This window comes from Camellia sinensis, chromosome 12 (assembly GCF_055761805.1).
Source record: "Camellia sinensis isolate YWXY chromosome 12, ASM5576180v1, whole genome shotgun sequence".
NCBI classification, from domain to species: domain Eukaryota; kingdom Viridiplantae; phylum Streptophyta; class Magnoliopsida; order Ericales; family Theaceae; genus Camellia; species Camellia sinensis.
In genome coordinates, this window is record NC_138972.1 from 132,964,120 (window position 1) to 132,992,096 (window position 27,977).

The following is a 27,977-nucleotide window of genomic DNA, read 5'->3' on the forward strand; positions in this document are numbered from 1 at the left end:
ACACGCAGCCCACAATTTAACTGAAAGTTGAACACGCAGCCCAAACTTCAAATTTTCTGAACACGCAGCCCAGATTAATAGTGAACACGCAGCCCACAATTTAACTGAAAGTTGAACACGCAGCCCAAACTTCAAATTTTCTGAACACGCAGCCCAGATAGATTTGTATGTAGTTTATTTCACTTTATCGGCATACAGCCCATTTCATCTCATTGGCACACAGCCCACTTCATTTCATTGGCACACAGCCCATTCATTTCATTATTGACAAATGTATTCATTCTGAATGCAGGTTGGTTCCCGCAGTGTGCGGGGGTATGGTTCCACCATCGCACGGGACTGATACGCCGAGCTCCCGGAGGCCGTCCGAGATTTGGTAGATTTGGCAGGATTCGGGCCTTTCTGCGTCGGGTTGTCACGTTGTCCTGCCAGGAGGACACTGATGGCAGCCTTGGTAGAGAGATGGTGGGACACCACCAACTCTTTTCATTTCTCTGCTACCGGGGACATGACCATGACCCCTTTTGACTTCGCTGTATTGACCGGCCTTGACGTTGGAGGTTGGTCCATCCCCTACGATGAGGATATGGGCGAGTGGGAGGCCGCCTGGATGTATTTATTGGGGGCTCGCCCACCTGTTGATAGGGTCTCTGGGAGAGTCCGATACACTTGGTTCTCTTCCCATTTTCGGCGGGCGGAGATGGTGCCTGAGACTCCCGAGGAGACCGAGCAGTATGCCCGTGGTTTCTTTATGTTCCTCTTCGGGACTACCCTGTTTGCCGACAGAGGGAACACAGTTGGGCTATACCTGCTGAGCGCTCTGGTTGACCTATCACAGGTCCATCGATATGACTGGGGTGGCGCCGGCCTGGCTACCCTTTACTTTTATATGAGCGCGACCTCCTGCGGGCGGGGCGATTTACTTGGCGGCTACTGGAGAGCCTGGGAGGTACTTTTCTGTCCTCTTGATTTACATTTCTGCTCTTCATTACTTGTACATTGCACACACAGCGCACTTTTACAGTCTGTATTTTGCTCTCAGCATTTCGTACTTACATTCTGCACTGCTTTTCTCAGCTATGGGTCTATGTATACTTCCCATCATTAGCCCCAGAGCTGGAGGTGGCGGGGATTCTCATGACCCTATATTCATTGGTGTTCGAGGGCCCGCACCGGCCGAGACCTCGAGAGACCCTCCTCAACCTACGACAGTACTTCGACACTGTGCGACATTCAGAGGTACCTCAGAACTTTCAGTTCCTTTCATTCTCATCTTTGATTTTCTCTGTATATTCTCGATTTCTGATTGGTTTATGCATTTATCATCCGCAGATCACATGGCAGCCCTGGGTGTCCCTGGGTGATGGTCTTCGACTTCAGTATACCGGAGCGTCGGACATCTCCCAGTATAGGGTCCTGCTTGAAGGGCCGGTTGGCAGGGCATGGTTCCTGGGGGAACGCTTTCTGCGCCAGGTATGGGGGTATCTTTCTCAGGATCCTCCCGCAGTACCTCCAGCCAGTATGCGGACTGCCGACAGGCTCTCTTACTCGGAGGTAGTCGGCGCCATGCTGGGCAGTGATGCTTTACTATATGTTGAGGAGGGGGACTACGCCACTTACCGTCACATATATTTGATGCCTCCATTGACGGGAGCTCATATCCCGATGATGAAGCCTGCCGGTATGTCATCCTCGGGCCAGGCTTGGGCTCGGGCTGCAGACGCCCCTTCTACCAGCAGGGCTGGTACATCTAGAGGTGGGAGTAGACCGGTTCCTCCGACTCCGTCGACTCATCCTCATCCCGGATGGCCAGATATGCCGACTGAGTTGATGGCGTGGCAGTATGGGGCTATCTCTCCGACTCCGATCCCGCTAGAGCCTCCGATGCCCAGTGATCGATACGCCATTGATCCGGACTCACCGCCGGTATGCTCCACTTTTTTCATTCATCATTCAGATGTTTAGACACTCTTCTGTTCACTGATGATTATGAGCTCATTTTTGCAGCCATCGCGAGGGTACATGGAGGAGGTGGTTGGACTGGTGGCCACACTCGAGGGCATGGTCCTGCGTAGGGAGGCACAGTTGTCTGTCGCGGGCATTCAGGTACCCTTCAGTTTTCTGGCATTTATCATACTTCTGATGACATGCTGATTTCTACTGCATCGATAGACCACTTGTGTAGAGCACATCTGACACACACCCCACTTGTACACTGTATTTACATGCACCCACTTTACGTAGCCTTTGCTTGTATCTGTATCTGATGTATATATTTGGACTGATGTATTTGAATTGAACTCTTTGTTTTCAAATGCCTTCATCGTCCGGTCAGCCGCAGGCCAGGCCACCTGGGCCTCCTTGGGGAGCTGGGCCATCTGGGCCTTTCCATGGAGTTGGGTCATCCGGGCCTTTTCAGGGGGCGGGGTCATCTCGGCCTTCCCGAGAAGCCGGGCCATCTAGACCTTTTCGAGGAGCTCGAGGAGGACCTGTCCGCAGACGCAGGGCTCACGTTGTGGAGGTGGAGCCTGATGAGGAGGAGGAGGATGCTGAGGAGGAGGAGGAGGCTACCGACCGTCAGTCAGAGACATCTGCTGAGGAGGGGGGCTCCGGTTTTTGCTCGGGGAATAGGGGCGAGGCTGAGGGGGATCCTGAGGATGATAGCTCTGACTCAGATGATGATGATGGTGCGGAGATTGTCCCGCAGAAGAGGATGAGGAGTGCTTCTCGTTCCCGCTCCCGAGGACTTTGATGCTGCTATTTCCTGCTTTATTTTTCTTTTTTGCTAGTAGTTTGTAGCACTTTGCACATTGTTAGGTAGTTTTATTTTTTTTGTAAAACTTGTACCTTTGTTCGTTGTAAAGCATGATGAAATGAAATAGCTTTTGAAAAGATGTTTGTATTTTAAACTTTTAGCATCGTATCGCATCATTTATTTCGCACAAAAATGAAATTGAATGGAAATGTGCATTGTGTAATCACCAAGTCAGGTAGTGAACCGACGCAACAAACTAAACAACTCGACTTACTAAGATATAACAGAATCTTTAGCAAGTTTACAACTCGATAAGCAAAATGCAACAACGCAAATAAACAAGACTTTAACAAAAATTGCTTAAACAGAGAGCAATGACTCAAAAACACAAAACACGTCCGCTCGACAAACAACTCGATAAGCAAAACAACAACTCGATAAACAAAACTCAACAACAACAAAGTGTACTTCTGACGATCTGGGCATCGGAACACATCCGAAACGGAGGGAGATGAAGGCTTTTGACTCTCCCGTTACATGGAAATGCTTGGAACTTTCCCTCAAAGGGTAAAACAGGGCCAAGGGGATACACTGCAGCATTGCCGGCCACCTCTGGGGGCCGGCCGGCCATTTTTGTGGAGAGAGACAGCTGGCCGGCCATTTCTGCAAAAAGTAAATGGCTGGCCAGCCAGAAAAGGTGGCCGGCCGGCCACTCAGTCCTGCAGCCACCAGATTTTTGACACGTGTCCCCGTGAATAGTGTCTTTCCTTCTATAAAAGCCTCAACTTCGGGAACATTCATTTCATCTTAGTTTTAGACAAAGATGGAGGCGTTTCTCGCAGAAAATGTCACATCTTGGATCTCTTCTCTAGATGGCTCGGAAAAGCTGAATTTCCGGGGTTTCGGCTTGAATGCACTATTCACGCTGAGCCGTACTCCACTACAGCTCCCTTTTCTCCATGCCGCAGCAAGGTTCTGGAATCCAGTGACGCACGTTTTTAGCTTCGGCGGCCAGGATATGTGTCCCACTTTCGAAGATTTTCAGGTTTTGATGGAGTCTGAATGCTCTGAGGTGATCTTGCCCCAGCTCCGTTTTGGCCATGCTCAGGCTTTAGGGCGGATGTGTGGGCTCACGGTGCTTGACGTTCGATCTCTGATCTGCAGTGGGGAACTGGACATCCTCGGCTTGATCCATCGTTTTTCCGACGCTGGTGACCGCAGCAACCATTATTGGCAGGGTTTCCGGCAACACGCCCTCTGCTTATGTTTGTTGTCTCACTTTCTGCTTTCCTCGGGCTTCGGCGGGGCTAGCATTCGCCTGATTGAAGTCGCCCAAGGTTTGAGAGAAGGAAAGAGCTGTATTGCCATGACCTTGGCCGAGACACTGATGGGCTTAGATTCTGTCTATCGCCGAGAGGCGACTAGGTTTGCTGGGAGTCCACTGCTGCTGCAGGTAATGTTTCCCACCCGACCTCACATATATATTTGCTCACATCACTCGACCCTCAGGCTCATTTTTTTTTCTCACAAAACCCTTGTCTTACTTTTCTCTCATCGTACATCTCTCTATTCTTTATTCTCTCATTTTCCATCCCTCCCCTAGGTATGGTTAATGGATAAGTTGCAGGTTGTGGACTCTTGCCTGGCTTATTCAGCTTGAGGCTACTTCTTTCGTCAGCGTCTAGTCAATGCTCTTGACGAAAGGTGGTGGTTCGATTGGATGTGCAATTTGTCCGCAGACGGCATTGCTTGGCGTTGCCCTTGGCTCAACCTCCCGGCAATGAGCTATAGTATGTCTCGGCTGATTGGGATCCAATTGATTGGTCTAACCCACTGCGTATTCTATTTTCCGTTCCGGTTCCTGCGTCAGTTTGGTCATGATCAGACCTGCCCACCGGAGGGGATTGAGTACCCAGCCGCTTTCCCGATCCGGGGCGCACAGCTTGCCCGATATGCCACAGCATGGAGGACTAGAGAGCTCCTGGCCCCTGCTTCAACTTTCAGTTGCACTTTGTCCGATGAGTGCTTGGATTGGTTCAATGAGGAGGCACAGGTTGGGCCTAGCTTGGCATCAGATGCTCCGTCCAGTTCTGGGAGGGGACGCAGAGATACTTGATTCAACTATGCTCCAAATTTATTGCTTATTTAGCATTTTCAAGTTTTCTTTATGAATGTACTAAAAAGCAACCTCGATTATAATGCAAGAGCAGGAGAACTCAGTTTTGAAATCAATGAAATTGAAAGTTGTGGTACTGAAAATTTTCCGCTTTTGGTCCAAAAATGGTCTTAGTCGTAAAAAGATTGATTTGAACAAAGTCAACTTTTATTAAAACTTTTCAAAACTATTTTCGATGTGGATCAGAACTGGACACGCCGAAGATCTGTCACTGAGATGCACAACCCCAGATCCCTGCAATTGGAAAGTTGCCCCTAGTCTGAAGAACAATGCGGCACTTCAAAGCAACGGAAAGTTGCCCCTAGTCTGAGTAACTTTGCATCGTCGCGGCAACGGAAAGTTGCCCCTAGTTTGAACAGCACTGTACCGGAGATCACGATAAATGCTGATGGATAAAGATGACTGAGATGATCAAAATGGACAGAGTTGATCGGGGAAAAGTTTATGGCTGAACTTCGATGTGAAGTTGCCTACGTATCCCAAAGATGGGAATCAAGCCTTACGTAGTTCAGGCTCAGGTTCGCTCGAGTATTTTCACTCTCCTTTTGCGCTCTAACTTTTGCCAAGGCCGCCCTTTGCGGGTTTTCAACCTTGCAAGCTCAGTTTTTATATTTTCTAATTTTTTGTGCTCTGACTTTTGCCTAGGTCGCCCTTTCGGGTTTTCGGCCTAGCGAGCCTCTCAAGGATAGTATTTCTTCAACTTGTCCATATTGATCGGTTGTGAGAACTCCGAGCCATCTAGATCCATCAGAACCACAGCTCCACCTGACCAGATAGCTTTGATGATGTAAGGACCAGTCCAATTAGGTTTGAACTTGCCCCTTGGGTCGTGGATGGGAGCTCGGTTGTCTTTGAGCACCAAATCTCCCTCTTTCAGATTCCTGGACTTAACCTTCTTGTTGAAAGCCCGGGCAATTCCTCGTTGATAGCCTTGGATGTGGTACAGTGCTTTCAGTCTTCTTTCATCAAAGAGCATGAGTTCTTCGAATCTACTTTGTTGCCAATCTGCTTCGGCTATCTGGCATTCAGCCAACACTCGTAACGACGGAACCTCAATCTCAATGGGTAGAACAGCCTCCATTCCATAGACCAATGAATATGGAGTTGCTCCAGTAGAAGTTCTGATTGAAGTTCTGTAGCCCCACAGAGCAAATGGCAGCTTGTCTGGCCAATCCCGATAGGTTCCCACCATCTTCTGCAATATATGCTTGATATTCTTGTTGGCGGCCTCAATCGCTCCGTTGGTCTGCGGCCGATATGTAGATGACTTATGGAAAGCCACATTGTATTTTTCCAACAAGTCTATTACTTCTTTCTTGAAATGGGAACCATTATCTGAAATTATCTCGTTTGGCACCCCGTAGTGACAGATGATGTTATTTCTGATGAACTTTGCGACATGCGACGCCTTCAACACCGCGTATGATTGGGCTTCGACCTACTTTGTGAAATAATCTATCGCTACCAGGATAAACTCATGCCCGTTTGACCCCTTCGGGGTAACAGCTCCGATTACATCAATTCCCCAGACTGAAAAAGGCCATGGCGAAGTCATGTTGTACAGCTTTGACGGCGGGATGTTCATGCGGTTTGCATGAATTTGACACTTGTGGCATCGCCGAACAAAACTAATACAATCCTCCTCCATGGTTGACCAGTAGTAGCCCTGTCTGAGGATCTTTCTGGCCAGCATTACTCCATTCATATGTGCTCCGCACTCTCCCCCATGGATGGCTTCCATCAGGCGTTTTGACTCTTCAGCTTCTACACAGAGCTTATGCATTCCCAGATGACCCCTTTTGTACAGCTTACCTCCGCAGATAATGAACTAAGCGGCCATTCTTCTGATGGCCCTCTTGTCCTTGGCATTTGCCTCTGGTGGATATGTCTCCTTTTCCAAGAAGTTCCAGATGTCGTAATACCAGGGGTTGCCGTCTTGAACCTCATCTATGGCGGAAATTGACTCGTATGCTGGCACGAACTTCTGATCAATAATGACTGGACGCATCCGGACTCCGGACGGGATGTCTATCATAGAAGATAGAGTTGCTAATGAATCTGCAAACCTGTTGTTCTCTCTTACGAGGTGGGTGAAATTCAGCTTCTCAAACCGAGGAATTAACAAATCCAAGGTTTGGTGGTAGATTATCATCCTTTCCTCCTTGACTTTCCAATCTCCTTTTGCTTGAGACACAACAAGGTTTGAGTCCCCAATGACGTCCAACCGTCTTGCCCCTAGTTCCAGGGCTGCTTCCGGGCCAGCAATACATGCCTCATACTCTGCTTCGTTGTTGGAAACTTTGAACCGGAGCTTGAATGCTAAAGGAATACGGGAATCGTCAGGCGCTATCAGCAACACCCCTATCCCATACCCATACTGGTTTGACGCTCCGTCAAAGTACATCGTCCAGGTTTCATCTTCGACGTGCAGAATGGCTTCATCTGGGAATAGATACTCAAACGCTTCATCCCCCTCAACCGGGTGGTCGGCAAGGAACTCCGCTACCGCTCTCCCTTTTACTGACTTGCGCGTTACATACGTTAAATCAAATTCGGAGAGCAACAGCAGCCATCGAGCTAGCCTACCCGTAAGTACTGGTTTCTCGAAAAGATATTTGATGGGATCCAAACGCGAAACCAACATTACTGAGTGAGCTAACAGGTAGTGCCGCAGCTTCCTGGTCGCCCATACCAAGGCCAAACAAGCCTTCTCCAGCGGTGTATAGCGGGTCTCGTAATCCAGCATCTTTTTGCTCAGATAGTATATGGCCCTTTCCACTTTGTCTTCTGACTCCTGCGCGAGCATGCAGCCCATGGTAGTCTCAGTTACTGAAAGGTACAGTATCAACGGTCTCCCCGGCTCTGGCGGTGACAACACGGGTGGGTTCTGTAGATACTCTTTGATCTGCTCAAAAGCTGCTTGACATCAGCCGTCCCATTGGAATTTCTTTCCTTTCTTCAGGAGACCAAAAAGTGGTTCACAAGTCAAGGTTAATTTAGAAATAAACCGTCTTATGAATTGCACTTTACCCAGAAAGCCTCGCACCTCCTTTTCAGTCCTTGGTGGTGGCATTTCTAAGATGGCCTTGATTTTGGAAGGGTCGACCTCGATGCCCCTTTGTGTAATCAGAAACCCTAGCATCTTCCCTGCTGTAACACCAAACGTGCATTTCTGGGGATTCAGTCGCAGCCGAAACTCTTTGATCCTTTGAAAGAATTTTTGTAAGGCGGTGTAGTGGCCCTCTCTATCTTTGGATTTGACAATCATGTCGTCCACATACACCTCGACCTCTTTATGGATCATATCATGCAATATTGTAGTTGCTGCCCGTTGATACGTAGCTCCAGCATTTTTCAACCCGAATGGCATCACTCTATAACAATATGTACCCCACAGGGTAGTGAACGCAGTCTTCTCCCGGTCTTCGGGTGCCATTACTATCTGATTATAGCCTGAGAAACCATCCATAAATGAAAGCAAAGCGTGTCCTGCCGTGAAATCCACCAATTCATCAATGTGCGGCAAGGGGAAGTCGTCCTTCGGACTGGCCCTGTTCAAATCTCTGAAGTCTACACAGACCCGAATTCTGCCATCCTTCTTTGGCACCGGAACAATGTTGGCCAACCAAGTTGGATATTCAGATACCAGCAGGAACCCTGCGTCAATTTGCTTGGTGACCTCTTCTTTAATTTTGAGGGCCCAGTCCGGGCGAATCCTTCTGAGTTTCTGTTTGACAAGGTGGGCCTCGGGATCAAGAGGGATCCGGTGCTGTACGATCTCAGGATCGATTCCAGGCATGTCTTCATAGGACCACGCGAAAACATCTTTGAAATCTTTTAATAAAGCGACTAAGCGCTCGCGCTCCTCTGAAGACAACGTGGACCCGATCTGGACCAGCCGCGGGTCCTTCTCAGTACCAACATTCACAGTAGTGATTTCATCCATTAAAGGTTTAACAAATCTTTCCTACTCTTGATCAATTAATCGTTGCAAAACTGGGGGAATTTCTCCCTCGTTGTTTTCATCAAAATTTTGAAAATCCTGATTTAAGCAATAAATCAAAGGCACAGAAAAATACTGAGAAACCACATCCACATCATTCTCATTAAATACTTCCAAGCCGTCAGATTCCTCTGTTACAACAGACTCAAAAGAAAATGAAAAAGACGACCTAGACAGGACTGTGGCATCCGGGTTATCGCCCCCAGGAATACCGAACTCAGACTCAGTCGAGCTGGAATCTGATTCCGACGCACAAGATTCGGTGGAATCAGATTCCGGCTCACTACCTGACCCGGAACTGCTAGATAAAAAGCCTTCTTCATATTGCCAGATGAGAGAAGGTGCGATAGATGCATCCAAGATCGGCGCTGGAAAGCCCGCAGCTATTTCATCTCCAATCACAGAAACCGAAGAGTTATCCCCCAAGCACTCTTGGCCGATCGGAGGATCTGATAGTAGACTCGCCAGTGCTACCCCCATTTCAAGCTCTGTGCCCTCAGGATCCACTGCTTCACATTGCTCAACCTCGGTTGGTGGGTCTGTCTGCGCTTCGGCAACGTCATCCCCAGATAATTGTATGTCGAAGAAGATTTCAAAACCAGGCACGCGCGTCCCTTCCGCGTTTAGCCATGGCTCCGGGAAGCCGCAGAATGGAAAATCTTCCCCCTCCCGAACGAAGCGTCCGTTTAGGGTACCCCAGATGGGCCTGTGCATTAACTCAAATGGCTTCCCGGCCTTCTTTGCCCTGGCCCTTCCGGCCATTTCTTTTCCTTTCCTCACCCAATCCTCCTTGGTGGGCAGATAACCCAGTCCAAAGGCGTGAGGGTTGTGTGGCACTTCGGCCAACACTGAGACGCCCTTCCGGCCGCTTCTCCCTAATCCCATCCCGGGGGTATGTTTTAGCTTGTTCATGAGGTAGATAGATTGTGCACTAACATACATGCCCTCATTCACAGCCATGACATTCTGCACCACTTGAGCCTCGGCCAAAGTGAACCCCGACAAAAACACATCCTCCGTGCCGTGCTCGATCTCCAAGACGGGTGTGGACACTTGCGGCGGCGGATGGATTGATGAATTCCCAAAAACGATCGCTACCCCTTTCCCGTGGGGGTACTTTAGCATCTGATGTAGAGTGGAAGAGACTGCTTTGACCTGGTGCAACCACGGTCGCCCCAAAAGTAGGTTAAAGGTTGCGGGAACGTCCAAAATATGAAATTCGATGCTGTGTTGCCCTGGACCAACCTTAGTTTGAATTTTAACAGTCCCTATCACTTCTCTGCTGGTATTGTCGTATGCTCTGATCACTTGGGTAGTTGGGACGAAGTCCACAGGTTTCAACCCGATTGCATATGCCGTTCTGGTCGGGCAGACATTAATCGCAGACCCGGTATCAACAAGTACCACCGGTATCCACTTATCTCTACATTCCACAGAGATATAGAGAGGTTTGTTATGACTTGTGCCCTCAGGCGGTAGCTCCTTGTCCGAAAAGGTTAATGCCGGGGAACCTCCTCCCGGAAAAATCAGCCCAACCAGCTGTTCAGGCGTGGTGTCTATGGAGAGTTTGGACTTGTCCATAGCAGATAGGACAGCTTCTCTATGTACTCGTGATGCCATTAGCAGTCCCCAGATGGAGATGTCTCCTTGTATTTTCTTTAACTGTTTCAGCACAGCTTCATCTTCACTCTGCTTCTCCTTCTGTCTCTCCGCTTCTCTATCCTTCCCGGATGCCTCGGGTTGGTCCAGGTGTGGGGGTTTGAAGTACCGCCCACTTCTTGTCATATGGTCCACTTCATCAAGATACCAAGTATCATCCGGCTGGCCACTTCCCCAGTCTTCATCGGTGTGGGCAAGACACAAGTCGTCATCTTCCCACCACATTCCGCTGGCAGCCAACAGACACCTGTCTGGCTCCGGTCCACTCGCACTCTCAGTGCTCTCTGTCCATATGCTCGCGGCATTGTCTGTCTTCGTGCACACAGCACTTTCAGTCCCCTCAGGGCCCTTTGCCTTCCTGGCTCTCTCAGCCTCCTCAAACTTTTCTCGTTCCAGCTGCATCAGTACAGCTGTTTGTTCAACAGTTCCCATCTCCATAATGCCCATGTCCCGAGCGGAATTCTTAACACCGGCGCTCTCCGGCGATACAACTTGGCTTTCGGCCATTCCGGCCACAAATGGTACTTCTGCCCCTGCCGGGCTCTGTTCTGGTTGGGCTTCTCCCATTGCATTCGGTTGATCTTCGAGCCATCCAGTGGCCTCCTCCGATCCCTCATAATCGTACCAGTTAATCGACGCATCCCCCAGTTCTTGGTCGTCAAGAAATTGCAGGTTGGCAAAGTCCTCCCCTGCGGCTGTCAAATCATCTGCCCATAGCCCAGATCCATCCCCCCGGATCATGCATAGCTCTCCTGTCTCTGGCAATTCTACGCTTAGCCCAATTCGGCTCGTTGATAGGATGTGCTTGCTTGGATCATAGGCTCCCCCAGCAAAATTCTGCCCAGTCCCAGATTCAACAATCTCATTTTCTCCCAAAATCTGCCCTGCCCCGTCTTCGACGGTCACCACCATCGGTTCTGGTTGGGTTTTGGAGATGTCCACCATGCACAAGAAATCAGTGCAATCGGGGAGGAGCACCTCTGGCTTGGGTAGGTGGGTGGGCGTAATATAGATGCTAGGATCGTAAGATACGACCCCAGTCTGGATAAAATTAATTCTTTTGGGAGGAGGAGCTTGGTTATGTGGTGGGAGAGGGTTGGTGGTGACATTGGGTTTATCAGGAGGTGCGATCACCTGTTTGTCAATAAGATCTTGGATCTCATGACGCAATCTGTAACAACGGTCGGTGTCATGACTGTGTTGTTGGTGATACGCACAGTATTTTGACGAGTCGTAAGAGGGGGGGAGTGGATTCGGTAATGGCTTTGGTTCCAGGGGTTTTAAATGATTTTTTCTGATCAATATTCCCAGAACTTTGGTCAGAGGCATATATAGTGGGGTAAAGGTTCTTTTGCCTCGCGGTTGGAATCTGTTGGCTTGTGTGTTGCTTCCGGACGCACCGGAGAAGGGTGTGGCAGTCATGGGCCTTGGAGGGGGAGGGGGAGTGGTGGTGACCACACTAACTTCCGAGGCTCTCGTATTTGCAGCGCCACTCAGGCCCGCATTGTTGTTACGGTTGAATGTCCTCCTCGGTTGTTCTCTGTCGTGGTCAAACAGACCTTGTCTCATTGCGTCTTCGATTTGCACCCCCATCTCATGTAAGTCTGCTAAAGTAGGGAAGGGGACTACAATCATCCTCTGCATTAGCTTTGGGTGGAGATTGTGCACAATCATCCGGATTTGATCTTTGTCCGTGGGCCTTAAAGTCATCATTGACGCCTTTGCCCTCCATCGGATCACAAAGTCCGAGAAAGTTTCTTTGGACTCTTGCCTTGTCGTTTCGAGATCACGAGTTGTGATCTCGATCTGAGTGTTGTATGAATATTGTGCGACAAAGGCCTCAGCCATTTCATCCCAGTTCCTCTTCACTTCGTCTTGTAACTTTGCATACCAATGGGAGGCCACACCCGACAGGGTTCGGCCGAATAATGAGAGCTTCTGTGGTCGTGTTAGGCCCATTGGCCGCAAGACGTCTGCGAACAGTAGGATATGGACCATGGGGTCACCGGACCCATCAAAACGGTCGATTTGTGGCATTTTGAACCTATCGGGGAGTGTTACGGCCTCCTCGGTATATCCATCTTCGATATCCGGCATAGCCTTGACCCCTTGGGATTTCTTGAAGAGCTTCTCCAGTTTGCTCAATTTCAGAGCTGTGTGATCAACCTTGACCTCGAATGGAGAGTCCGGGTGATTGGATGTATGGACCATGGACAGTTGTGGTGGAAGCGGGGGCGGAGCTGGCCCCGTTGGAAGACTCGTGTCCTCTTGTAAGTTTTGGACATTTGGTAGGGTATTCTGGGCATTTGGTGGGGCGTTCTGAATAGTAGGTGCCTGCTCAGGTAACGGAGCCCCTGCCGGAGGAGGAATTTGTTGCGAAGCAGACGCTGTATTCTGTTGTTGCAGTCTAGTGATTAATTCGGCCTGTTGGGCCATGATCGCGGCTTGCTGTTTGGAGAACTCCGTTTGACGGGCGGCATCATCATGCATCTGTCTCATGCTCTCCTGCATCTGGCGCATTAGAGCCTCCATCCCTGACGTGTTTTGTTGATCCATCTGTCTAACTGGTATGTCTATTTCTACAGCATTAATTGAGACCTCAGTCCTATAGTCCTCTGATGAAGTAACCCACTGCTCTGACAACCTCTGTTCTGACACACTGCGCCTTTTCGGCTTCCTTCTGGTAACAGGGGGTAGAGAATGGAACACTGGCTGTCCGTCGATTAGATCCTCAGATCGATGGAGTCGACGACCTCGTGTCCAAAGTGCTTGGGGAATGCTTATTGGGTTGGAAGCAATTGTGCTAGAACTGACTTAGCAAAAGATAAATAAAGCGAAAAGGAAATAAATAAACAGATAAACGGGCAGCATAACAGCTTAAAATAAAATGCATGACACACAGTCGGGCATAATCAACACACAGTCAATAAGCTGAATACATACTGTCCTCAAACACTGATTATTATCCCTGTATCACTGTTCCCTAAAACAGAATCTGATATCCGCAGATAACTAATTCTCAAATACTGGCTGATGCCCGCAGGCCTGATACCCATAATACTGAACTGATGCCCGTAGGCCTGATGCTGACAATACCGAACTGATGCCCGCAGGCTTGATATTCAAACTCATATACTGATTTGATGCCCGCAGGCTTGATACTGTCAATACTGAACTGATGCTCGCAGGCTTGATACCCAAACTCATATACTGATACATGCATTCCTGTAGAGACGCACTCTAAAGCACATAACAGATAAGTGAGAGCCAAAACACCTCTATGTTGGGGTAGGGTTTCCCTGTCCTATTTTGTCAGGAACTAGGGTTCCACTACGCACACAGCGGTTTCAAACAACCTATAAACGGGTAAGCAACCTGTCCTAATTTGGAATGGTCACTATGGATCCGAATATGCACTAGGTCGAATGGTCAAAGAGAGTGCCCCAGTAAAACCGGGGTTTGTGTTCCCATACTGGCAGAGCCCACAACCGGTCAGCCTTATGGTCATGCCTTGACAAGACAAGCCTCCGGCAAACCGTTCAGGAATAGCAGATGGCAAACACGGTGTCCTAGGCGCACCAATGCAAATGCAATGCAAAGAAACACACAAGTGTAGTCAAAAACAGATATCATGAGTTCGAGTCAAGCTCTCTAAATCCCCAGCAGAGTCGCCAGAAACTGTAGACGTCCCCGAACGCCCCGGGAGGGTTAAGTCCCGTTCTGTTCATTTGGGGGCACTACAGCTCGGACTCTTAAATGTCACAGTTCCTAATCTGAACCAAAGAGTCCAAATCCGGCAAATCGTTTTGAGAAACTGATTTTTTGAAAAAGTAGTGCCAAATATGGACTGCTTTGCCAGATACAGAGTCGCCACCTAAATATTTTATTTTGGGAAATTTAGGAAACCCTGACTCGGTGCCAAAAGGCCACGTGTCCGTCATCACCAAAGTTGCCTCGGCTCGGGAACTTGGGTACGATTAGGGAAGGTCACTTCGTGAGCACCCCCGCTCGCCCGGTCATAGACCGGCCTCTACTAACCATGATATCTAGTTTTGAAAACATTGTGAGTTCTTATTCCGGTTTATTAGCCTAGGTTACTATGTGATGCACACAGCATACAAATATAGACCGAGTCGCCTGAATTGGAACGAAACATTTCATGCTTGTTTTTTTGAAAGTGGTTTGCTACCTGCAGGTAGGTTTTAAAACATTTGATGATTTATTCCAATTTAAGTAACCCAACCTTCACCCACAGGCATTCAGGCAGTTATATTAGATAAGCACATAGCCTCATGGTAAGCATGCTATTCATGGCAGTCACTCACACGCATGCAAGGATGCTAAAGCATAAAGCTTACCGAGTACTCCAAGCCAAAATAAGAATTCATTAGAAAACATGCATGATCCTAACTATACAGAAATGCCTAATGCAACGCATGCAAAAATGCAACTATAGCAGGCTCGGTTATTCTAAAATGGTATATGGAATGCTACAACTATCATGTATTCAACTTTGAAATTGAAAGTACGATGCAGTTAGTATGATGCGCCGAGCCCGGTGCATGCAATACAGATGAATAAATGCAAACATGCTGTCATACTGTATGCTAATTTAAATATGCCCTAATCTAACCATCATAAGCGGATAAATAAAAGGGAGAAAGACGTGGGGTTGGAAGACATACATCACACTCACGCACACTTATTACAATTATGCCCTCGCAGAGAGGGTCCGAATAAATAATACAGTCCAAATATTATAGTCCCGAATAAAAGAATATTACAGTCCGAAATATTACAGAATCCTAATTAATTAACAAATTAACTAAGAAAACAAGTAAAACTGGCGTGCAAGCCAGGGACTGCCTTGCTTCTGATGGATGATGCATGTCCGGGTTGTCTTGCGCGGAAATCCACCGGAATGCCCCAATTAGCCTCTGTTTACGCCTGTTCTTGAAATGCGTGCCAAGCCCCAAAAAGTTGCTGATTCTTCGTTTTGCTGCAACAGAGAGCAGAAAAGGGGCATAGCAATGTATTTGCACAGATATATGCATGTCTCGATCCTCGTGCCACCAATCACGCATACCGAGACATGATGGCCGAGGAGTCGAAATGCACAATTCAATATAGGATGAATGCACATGAAACTACAGCTAAAACCTAACTCCATCATGGATAATCCGGAGTGTCGGTGACTGGGGAATTGAGACACATTCCGTCACTCGGAGTACGAAATGTACCTCGTTTCCCGTGCCCGGGCTAACTCCTATCCCGGACATGACGCAATATGCATGATATGCATGAAATGCAACTAAGATACAATCCTAACATATACAATGCTATGGAAATAAAATGCCTCGAAATGCGTGCACACGGGCACGCAAACTGGGAAAATGACAGAATGCAATCAAAGATACAACCTAGTATGCACAATGCTATAAAAATGATATGCCTCGAAATGCGTGCACACGGGCACGCAAACCGAGAAAATGGCAGAATGTAATCTAAGATACAACCTAGTATGCCCTATGCTGTGAAAATGAGATACCTCGAAGTGCGTGCACACGGGCACGCAAATCGAGAAAATGGCAGACGCAATGCAATGAAAATGAGATGCCTCAAAATGCGTGCACACGGGCACGCAACCCGAGAAAATGCATGAATGCAATGAAAATGAGACGCCTTGAAATGCGTGCACACGGGCACGCAAACCGAGGCGATGGCAAACACAATGCAATGAAAATGAGATGCCTCGAAATGCGTGCACACGGGCACGCAAACCGAGGCAATGGCAAAATGCTATGAAAATGAGGTGCCTCGAAATGCGTACACACGGGCACGCAAACCGAGGCAGTGGTAAACGCAATGAGGTGCCTCGAAATGCGTGCACACGGGCACGCAAATCGAGGCAATGGTAAAATGCTATGAAATGACATGAAAACGTGATATGGGCTTATACCAACATGAGTGAGCCTCAGCCACACTCACACAGGATGCCGACGGATAAAAATGGGATGCCTCGAAATGTGTGCACACGGGCACATAAACCGAGGCGATGGCGGAATGCGATGAAATGACATAGAAAACATGATATGGGCTTATACCAACATGAGTGAGCCTCAGCCACACTCACATAGAATGCCGGCGGGTGAAAATGAAGTGCCTCGAAATGCGTGCACACGGGCACGCAAACCGAGGCGATGGCAAAATGTGATGAAATGATATGGAAACATGATATGGGCTTATACCAACATGAGTGAGCCTCAGCCACACTCACATAGGATGCCGGCGGGTGAAAATGAAGTGCCTCGAAATGCGTGCACACGGGCACGCAAACCGAGGCGATGGCAAAATGTGATGAAATGATATGGAAACATGATATGGGCTTATACCAACATGAGTGAGCCTCAGCCACACTCACATAGGATGCCGGCGGGTGAAAATAAAGTGCCTCGAAATGCGTGCACACGGGCACGCAAACCGAGGCGATGGCAAAATGTGATGAAATATGGAAACATGATATGGGCTTATACCAACATGAGTGAGCCTCAGCCACACTCACATAGGATGCCGGCGGGTGAAAATGAAGTGCCTCGAAATGCGTGCACACGGGTACGCAAACCGAGGCGATGGCAAAATGTGATGAAATATGGTAAAAATGATATGCAAGCATGCTAATGGAATTTCAGCACTAAAATATGGGGGAAAACAGTCCCGAAATGAGGCGAAATGACATGAAATGCATGGAATTGTCCCGAAATGTGAATTTAGGCACCCGAAATGACCTATAGCTATGCCAAACATGCACAATATGGACATGCAATGCAAAGACAGAAGCTAGAAAGTCCCAAAAAATACACTTTCACAGTTATAAACATGGCCAAACAGCAAGCATAGGTATGGTAAAAATGGCATGCAAGAATAGGGGCCAAAAGAGGGGTAATGAAGCAAGTGATACAAGCAAAATCCAAACTGAAAAATTTCCTTCTACAACATTGAAGAGGAACCAAAAATATGAATATTTACAGTTTATGTAAGCCTCAAAATCAGTATACAAACATGCTAAAAATGTGATGCAAAATAAGGCTCAAAAGTGGCTATAACATGAGGTATGCAAAATAATCACCAAACAGCCAAAGGCCCTTAATAAAACATGTATAATGGACCAAAATAAGCACTTTTCCAGAACTGTAAAATGGCCAAAAACAAAAGCATGGTAGGCTAACTAAACATGCAAGAATGGGGAATAAAAGAGGGATATAACATGAAGTGACCTATGGAGGCCCCAAACCATGAAAGGACCTAAATGAAACATGAATAATGGACCAAAATAAGCACCTTTTCAGAACTGTAAAACGGCCAAAAACAAAAGCATGGTAGGCTGCCATTGCATGCAAGAATGGGGAAGAAAAGAGGAGTATAAAGGTAGGTACAACATGGAAGTCCCAAATGGTGTTGAGCCCTTCTTCAATGTTGAAGAGGGGCTCAAAATAAGCCTAATATCAGTTTACAACATGCTCGAAAATAAATTGTTCATGGGCCAAAAATAGCATGCAAGATTGTTACATATAAGAGGATCAATGAAGCAAGTGTGTCATGGAGGGCTCAAACAGGGTTGAGCCCTTAATGAAAAGTGAAGATGAGCTCAAAATAGGGCCCTTTTCAGTTAGGGCCGGAGCTTGAAACAAAAAGCAAGTGGGGCTTACAAATAGATCAAGAAAAAGGGTCAAAGTGAAGAAAAGGTTACTCACCCTTGAAGACTCAAACTTTTGTTGCTTCTTGGATCAATTTGCAGCTTCTTTGGCCTTTGAGAAACCTTCCTTGTTGCTGGAAATGAGGTGGTGGTGGTAGAGCTTGGTGGTGTAGAAGAAATGATGGTTAGGGACTTAGAGATTTTTAAAGATATGAGAGGTATGGAGATGGAGTTGTGTATGGAGGCTTGAAGGTGAAGTTTTCTAACCCCAACAAAGGAGGCCACCAGCTGGTTGTAAGGGTCAAAAAGGGGGTGTAAAGGTGGGGGAAAAGGAGAGTAACTTTCCCCTAAGAAATATCCCCCGGATAAAGATCTTTTCTGGGGGATAAAGCTCCACAGCTGTAAAGTGCACAGTGCAAGGAATACGGCCGGCCTGGTACTTTTGTTGCAGGTGGCCGGCCAGCCACACCCCCTAGCCGGCCGGCTAGGGGTCAAAAGGGTCATTCAGATTTTCTGGCCGGCCACCAACTGGTAGGGTCCTCCTATGTGTGTACAACACAACCCTGTGGTTCAAAATCTAAGAAAGTGGGTCCAAGGGGTTCAACATTAGCTCGGAAAGAGGGGTTCAAAAGGGTCAGGTGGAATTACTGGCCGGCCATGAACTTTTAGGGTCCTCTCATGTGTGTACATCACAAATATGTGGTTCAAAGTTCAAGAAAAAGGGTCCAAGGGGTTCAACATTAGCCCGGAAGGAGGGGGTCAAAAGGGTCAAGTTGAATTAATGGCCGGCCATGAACTTTTAGGGTCCTCTCATGTGTGTACATCACAAATATGTGGTTCAAAGTTGAAGAAAAAGGGTCCAAGGGGTTCAACATTAGCCCGGAAGTGCGAAAAACGGGCACCGGAGGGCGTCGGAGGATGTATAACTGGTTGCTGCAACAATTACTGGCCTCTCACCCTTCAGTGACCTCTCCGGTGATAAAACAGAGGTACCTGCCAAAAATAAACGAAAACCGTTGCAAAATGAATGTTCGGGGGCCAAAACACGCAGTTCGGGGTCCCGAAAATGGGCTGTTAAGCACCGAAAGTGGCATTCGGCCACGAAGTGGGTTTCTCAGACCCCAGTGTCCCTCAAAAGGGAGAAAATAAGATGTATGCCAAAAATCAGAGCAAACGGAGATGGTTAGGCGGTCCCGAACCGAGGCACACGGCCAACGGTCCCGAAAACCGGGAATCGGACTCCGAAATGGAAAAAATGGCCTACGGCCACCAAATGCAGCCTACGGACATTGAGAGATGGTCTACTGGACCTCTCCCTCTCCTCAGGAAAAGAAATAGAGAAAACTGAGTCTGGTTCGCAAACCGAGACAAGGCACAGAAGAGGGTTCGGAAGTCCGGAGGCAGGGCTCACGGCCGTGACTCTGAAACTTCTGAACAAGAACATTATGCAACATCACCAAGCGCTCAATCGGTGACGTCTGAGTCTTAAGGTCGGTCAAAAATGGGGTGTCTACACTTACCTGGGGACTTAGTAGATAGAGAAATTGAATTCACTGCTGAGGTGTTTCCGGGGACACAACCTATTTCCAAGACTCTCTATAGAATGTCTATCTCTGAATTGAAAGAATTGAAAACCCAACTTCAGGAACTGTTAGATAAGAATTTTATCCGTCCGAGTAGTTCACCTTGGGGTGCTCCAGTTTTGTTTGTCAAAAAGAAGGATGGATCTTTGAGATTGTGTATAGACTACCGAGAATTGAACAAAGTGACTATAAAGAATAAATACCCTTTGCCCCTAATAGATAACTTGTTTGATCAACTTCAGGGTGCCCAAGTGTTTTCAAAAATTGACCTCAGGTCCGGGTATCATCAATTAAAGGTTAGAGCTGAGGACATAGAGAACTGCATTCCGAACTAGATATGGACATTATGAATTTTTAGTAATGCCGTTTGGGATGACCAATGCACCTGCAGCTTTCATGGATCTAATGAATAGGGTGTTTAAATCATATCTGGATAAATTCATCGTTGTATTTATTGATGACATTTTGATTTATTCTAAAGACAGGAAATAACATGAGAACCATCTGAGAACTACCTTGCAGATCTTGAGAGAGAAAAGGTTGTATGCTAAATTGTTCAAGTGTGAATTCTGGCTTGACAGTGTGGCATTTTTGGGACATGTAATCAATAAGGATGGAGTTTCTGTTGACCCTCAGAAAATTGAAGCCGTTGTGGATTGGCCTAGACCAACAAATGTGATAGAAGTCCGAAGCTTTCTGGGACTTGCAGGTTATTATCGGAGGTTTGTGAAAGACTTTTCCAAGCTTGCCATGCCATTGACTCAGTTAACTCAAAAAAATGTGCCATTTGACTGGAACGAACAAAGAGAGACAACTTTCCAAGAGTTGAAAACCAGGTTAGTGACTGCACCAATCTTAACCTTGCCTAATGGTACTGATGGGCTTCAAGTGTACAGTGATGCTTCCTATAAAGGCTTGGGGTGTGTTTTAATGAAAAACGGAAGTGTGATTGCCTATGCTTCTAGACAACTTTGACCTCATGAAAAGAATTACCCAACACATGATCTTGAATTAGCAGTTGTGGTGTTGGCTTTGAAAATCTGGCGTCACTACTTGTATGGGGGTGACCATAAGAGTTTGAAATATTTCTTCACCCAAAAAGAATTGAATATGAGACAGAGACGATGGTTGGAACTCATCAAGGACTATGATTTGCAAATCTTGTATCATCCGGGAAAGGCTAATACTGTAGCTGTCTGCCTTGAGCCAAAAATCCAGTACGAATTTGTCATGTTTGCTATCCAACCGAAAAGAATTGTTGACTGACCTAGAACAAGATGGGCTGTTAACTGCTATTTCCGCTCAACCTACAATTCTTGACGAGATCAAACAAAAACAGTGCGATGATGAATACCTGAAAAAGATCGCGGAGGAACTTGATTCAAAGCCGAGGCCCGGATTTGTGTTTGAGAATGATGTGCTGAAGTTTCAGAACCGTCTTTGTGTGCCCGATTGTTATGATTTGAGGAAACGTGTTATGACCGAAGCTCACAGTAGTAAATTTGCTATGCATTCGGGGAACACGAAGATGTATCATAATTTGAAACAGAATTTTTGGTGGCCTGGAATGAAAAAGAGTATGGCAGATTTTGTGGCTAGATGTCTACATTGCCAACAGGTTAAAGCCGAACATCAGCGACCCGCTGGTTTGCTACAACCACTCCCAATACCGGAATGAAAATAGAAGCACATTACTATGGACTTCATTGTGGGACTGCCTCGTTCTTCTCGAGGTATGGACTCTATCTGGGTTATAGTTGACCGTTTAACTAAGTCTGCCCATTTTTTGCCTGTCAAAACTATTTATAATGCTGATAAATTGGCCAATATCTATATGACTGAAATTGTGAAATTGCATGGAGTGCCAGTATCTATTGTGTCTGACAGGGAATCAAAGTTTGTATCGAGATTTTGACAGAGTTTGCAACGGGCTTTGGGGACTGAATTGAGACTGAGCAGTGTTTATCACCCACAGACAGATGGCCAAACTGAATGAACGAACCAAACTCTGGAAGATATGCTCAGAATGTGTGTGTTAGACTTCCAAGGAAATTGGGAGACTTACTTGCCATTAGCTGAATTTGTGTACAACAACAGTTACCATTCAAGCATTGGAATGGCTCCTTACGAAGCTTTGTATGGAAGAAAATGCCGTTCTCCGATATGTTGGGCTGAAGTAGGCGATAGACCTTTGTTAGGACCGGAACTTGTGCAAGAAACAACCGAGAAAGTGAAACTGATATAACAACATCTGAAAACTGCACAGAGTCGGCAAAAGAGTTATGCTGATGTTCGAAGAAGAGATAGGGAATATGAAGTTGGGGACCACGTGTTCATAATGGTGACCCCGATGAAGGGTCAAACTCAGTTTGGTGTTAAGGGCAAGTTGGCGTTGAGGTATGTTGGACCTTATGAGGTCCTCGAAAAAATCAATCCGGTATCATATCGGGTAGCCTTACCTCCAGTAATGGAACATATGCACAGCGTCTTTCATGTATCGATGCTACGAGAATATTTGAGAGATCCACTCCACGTCATAGAGCCAGCACATGTGCTTTTGAAAGATGATTACACCTATGAGGAAAGACCTATCCAGATTGTGAATCGCCGGATCAAAAGGTTGAGGAATAAAGAAATACCGTTGGTAAAAGTTGATTGGCAAAACCACGGAGGAACCTATGCAACCTGGGAAACCGAGGAAGACATGATAAAAAGATATCCAGATTTGTTCCCATTTGACCCAATGTTGATCTCGAATGAAGGTAATTCGAGTTTGGAGGACCAAACTCTTTTAAGGGGGGAAGACTGTAATAACCCCGACCTCCGATTAATGCTAAACCATGATTAATTATGCCTAACAGTAATTTAGAAGGAATCCAAAATTAAATTGCATATGTATTACATTACCTTTGTGTTTTTATCTGTTTGCCATAAAACGATCTGTTCCTGCTTCATGTTTTGAACTGCAAATTGAAAGCCTTATCGGCACCCGATTTTGAAATTGATTAGTGCTATGTGATAATTAGAATTTATGTGACTTTATGGTAGATTTAATTTAAATTTGATTTGGTATGATTAAATAAAGCTAAATTACATTAGTTAGACTTATCTACCATTATGCCATTTAGTGGCTTGATTTGGAGACCAGCCTTATTACACCTTGAAACATATTTCCTCAGCTATTTTCCTTGCCAAAACCGACTAGAGAGAGAGCTAGGAGAAAATAGGATTTATTTAGAGATTTGGCTTGGAGCTTAGGTGTAACAACCCTCGCCACTGTTTATCGATTAACCACTGATTACTGCTCAACTGAGACTGATTATGATTGGTAACTGCATTGATTGAATTACTGAACTGATTGACTGAAATCTGGAACTAAATTGATTAAGTATATCTGTTCAATTGTATGTCTATCTGTTGACTGTTTGATTATCTGTTCATGCATTTGTGTTTAAATTGCGAATTGAAGGCCTTATCAGTGGCCGAATCTGAAATAGATTGATGATTGGTGATCCTTAGAATTAATGTGATTTTATGGCATATTCAGTTAAAATGTGATTCAGTATGATTAAATTAAATTAAAGAATGTAAAACACATAGGTTGCCTTATCTACCAAATTGTCATTGTGAGTGGGCCACTACCTAGGACATCTTTGAGCCTTATTACACTCAAACAAAAACATTTCCTCAGCCCCTTTGTCCTTGCTAGCCAACCAAGAGAGAGTGATAGTGAGAGTAGTGAATTCAACATAGAGATTTGGCTTGAATCTTGAAGAATTGAAAGCTTAAGTGCATAATTGAGCCTCTAGACTTGTAATTGAGGAACCTAGGTATGAATTTCCTTCTTTTAATTGTGTATTTAAGTTCCTTCTAGCATGGATCACGGTAGATTAAAGAGTTAAGTCATGAATTGGTTCAAAAGTGTTGAATTGAAGCTTAATCATTGCATGCATGGCATATTCTTGCATTTTAGAGCTTGTTCTTCATGAATTTGCCACATGCATGTCCATGTTTTGATCATAAACCATGTTTTCACCTTGTCTTTGAAAGAATTGGCTCATTAGAGCATGAAATTGAAGCTTTGAAATGATTTGGATTTCATGCATGTCTTGGTTATAGCATGTTCATAAAAACTTGGTTTGAAGTTGAGTTGTTTGAAACACCCTTGGGTTTTGATTTTACAATTGAGCTTTGAATCATGTTAAACTATAAGTTTTGATGTGTTTTCCAGCAAACTAGCCCAAGAGGATCGAAACTTATGTTTTAAAAAGTTGAATTTGAGCTTGAGGTTCAAATCTGAAAATTCCAGATTTTGAACTCACGCTCGAGCGGGGTTACTGGCGCTCGAGCGTGAAATTCGTGCTCCCAGTACTTTGCACTGTTTTGATGTCCGCTCGAGCGGAATAATTGACGCTCGAGCGAGACATTGTGTCTCATGCTCGAGCGGGTGTCGAGCGCCCAATCGAGCGTGATTTTCACCTATCCAGCACTTTTGACTGTTTTGCAGAACGCTCGAGCGTGTAAGTCTACGCTCGAGCGGAAACCTTTGTCTGCATGTCTGCTCGAGCGGAGTAACCTACGCTCGAGCGTGACCCCTGTTTTCTGAAAATTCTGAAAATGCTTTTAAAGTGCATCTTTGCATCCTCATCTCATCCTAGGCATTATTAGGCCTAGTGTAAGGCATCTTAATGAGGATATAGATGTAGAACACACCGAGGCAAATTAGGGATTAAGTTATTATTTTCCCAACTGTGTAGCTTAGTGTGTGTTCAATCTGTAACTGTGTAGGGTTGGCGACTGGGGACGCGCTCTAGCTTTACTATAGCCCAGAACTCTGTGAGTAACAACTGTGTAAAGATATGTTCAAAATGATTATCTTCTAAACAATTGAACTGTACTGCTTTCTGAACTGATACTGTTAATTGAATGAATGTATGTCCTATATTCTGAACTGTATTGTGGCATCCTTAGCAACTACTGTTACTGTTACTGTTACTGTTACAGAGATCTCTGTCGGTTTCCTTGTCGGAACCACTATTGTTTACTGATCGATGGCCATCATTTACTGTTCGGTCTTTTAAGACCTACTGTTTACTGTACTGTTATGCTAATGGATGTACCACATATGATTGTACTGACTGAACAACCGAAATACTGATTTAATGAACTGTTTTCATTATTGTAAGGACATTCATTCTTAACTTCTTTACGCATTACGTTATTCACTGGGCTTTAGCTCACTACTCATATATATATGTAGGTGTACAGGCACCAGACCGTGGCTAGAAGCGTCGGGGTAAGCTCCAGTTTTGTCAAGCCAACCACTGTGCCTCACTGCGAGGTTCCGAGCCTGTCAAGTTATGGCTTAGGGGTGTTTTTAATTTCCCTGTCTGTCTCTGTATCTGTTTTGTATAACTGTATAGACTGTTACGGTATTGTTTAATAGGGATTAGACTGTTACGGTACTGTTTAATAGGGATTAGGTCCTGAACTGAATGATTGTTGGTATGTACATACTGTTCATGTATATGTGTATGAAAAGTCTTTTTGGCATACAGACTGTCACAGCTCATTGGACATTGTTTATTTACTGTTTTGGCTTCCGCCATGCCCCTGTACTCTAGATTACTGTGTTACTTTTAAGCAGGCCTTCGGTAATCTTGGATTACTGGCCGGTTACGGTGCTAAACCCATAGGGGCGGGTTTGGGTCGTGGCATTAGGAGAATTGAAGAGTAGCTTGCATATTTGAGCTTCTAGGCTTGGAATTCAAGGCTTAAGGTAGGAGATTCTCTTTTCAATTGTGCATTTAAGTTTAATTCTTGCATGGTTCATGGAAGATTAGAGATTAAAGTCAAGAATTGGTTGAAAATGTTGAATTGAGGCTTAATTCATGCATGCATGCACATTTTCTTGGATTTTGGAGTTGTTCTTCATGAATTTCCACATGTATGTCCACATTTTGGTTTTAGTCCATGAATTTATCCTATTCTTGAGCTTGAGCTTAATCTTGTTTTGGAGCATTAGAAGTCATGAGAATTCATGCATGTTACATTTAAGTTATGTTCTTAGAGTTCATATTGATTTTTGTACAAATTGGTTTACTCTTGGGCCATGATTTCTTGAATTGAAGCTTTAAACATGTTGTTTTATGGGTTACCAAGTGTTTTCCAAAGTTTTGGCCCAGAAAAATGAGTTTTGGTTGGTTGAAGGTCGAGTTTCATGCTTGGAGGTCAATCTGGATTTTCCAGAATTTTGACCCACTCTTGAGCGAGGACTTTCATGCTCGAGCGTGAAGCTTGAGTACACGCACTTCCGCTTGAGCGGCGAGAGTCACGCTCGAGCGTGAAATGCGTATATCCAGAAGTTTGTGTGTTTTGCAGTCCGCTCGAGCGGGGGAATCCCCGTTCGAGCGAGGGTCTGTGTCACACGCTCGAGCGAGCGTTGAGCGCCCGTCGAGCGTGAATTTCATGCATCCAGCACTTTTTCATAAGTTTGCAGTTCGCTCGAGTGGAGAAGTCCATGCTTGAGCGGGGATTCTTTTCTGCATGTCTGCTCGAGCGAGGAAACCCACGCTCGAGCGTGGACCTTATCTTCAGCAAAATTTGAGAAATGTTTTCCAAGGCATCTTTGCATCCTCATTCCATCCTAGGCATTCCTAGGCCATGTTTAAGACTCTTTAGTGAGGATTTAGGGTTAGAAGCACATTAAGAACCAACGACATAAGTTTTGTACAATTAGAACGTGTGTTTTAAGTTTGTATCTGTTATGCGTTATGTGGGTCACGTGCCGCGTGTCGTGTGATCAATCCGCTCCGTCTGTCTGTTTCAAGGCCAACTGTGAGTAATAATTTAGTAAAGTTATGTTCAAATTGTATCTACTTTCTCTGTGATAAAATAAGATCTGTTTTCCGAAATGATATGTTTTGTACAATGAATGATTGTTCAATTTCTGATATGTATTCGTGGCATCCTTAGCATCATGTGATATCTGTTAGTTGTTACCCGGTATCGGAGGTTCCTTTACGAAACTTATTTCTGTCTGCACTCTGTTACCCGTACTGGAGGCCCTGTCACGGGGGCTCAGCTTCTGTTCTGTTCTGTTACCCGGATCCAGAGGTTCCTTTATGGAACTGGTTATTCGTAACCTTACGTGTATACGTTCTGTTCTGTTTATGCTAATGAATGTATCACGTAAACTTAATCATGACTTATGATTTCTGTCTGTATATGATCTGGACAAACTATGATTTTGATACGAACTGAATTATGATTTCTGAATCTATACGAACTCATTCATTGAAACCCTTTACTTTATTATTATTCACTGGGCTTCGCTCACAGTTTATATTATGTATGTAGGTGAGCCGGCACATGACCAGGGCCAGAATTGACGGCTTTCTGTTTTGTTTTGTCAGCCAACTGTTGCGCCTCCCGAGGAGGTTCCGAACGAAGCCTAATGCCATGGCTGTTTTTGTTTACATGCTAGTCTTTGTATGTGATCTGTAAAGTTAGGTCTTGGGAAGTACAATCTATGAATACCTTGTAAATATTGTGTATCTGGATTGGCATGTTTATGTATCTATAAATAAGTTTTGAAATGTTCTGTCTCATGTACGTTATCACAGCTTATTAGACCTTGTCTATTTTGTATTATTGCTTCCGCAGCCCCTTATCATTTGCTAATCTGTTCTGAGGCCTTTGGTAATCCACGGATTACTGGCCGGTTACGGTTCTAAACCTACAGAGGTGGGTTTAGGTCGTGACAGTTTCCAAATATTAGTTGCATATCGATGCTCGTCAACTCAATGTGTTTACCACCAATCATGAAAGCAGACTTCTCTGGAACAAATGTTTGAATGATCCTTATTACAATGTCATCGCATTTTTGGAATTCATGTTGATTTAGATTAGTTTTTCGCATTGCATCAAACAAAAACCAAAACGGTGTTTTCTGAAGATGATTCAAATGCTTATCTTTTAGATTTGACGCTGCCACAAGCTTCACAATTCCAGCGATGTTGGAATGGTAGCAAAATCTTGGTTGTTTGGTCAGTGGTTGTTGAGGTTCATATTTGACCTTCTTTCATTTTCGGACACTGCTTTGCCCT

The 27,977-nt window shown here is 45.6% G+C and overlaps 1 protein-coding gene across 1 annotated transcript; it reads left to right on the forward strand.

The window, feature by feature from the left end:
* The first annotated feature begins 22,207 nt into the window (after window positions 1-22,207).
* LOC145803881 (uncharacterized) lies at window positions 22,208-27,945 on the forward strand. Its single transcript, XM_082897264.1, has 2 exons — window positions 22,208-22,631; window positions 27,851-27,945. Exons 1-2 carry the CDS (start codon window positions 22,208-22,210, stop codon window positions 27,943-27,945), a joined length of 519 nt encoding a protein of 172 aa, XP_082753390.1.
* The last annotated feature ends 32 nt before the right edge of the window (window positions 27,946-27,977 follow it).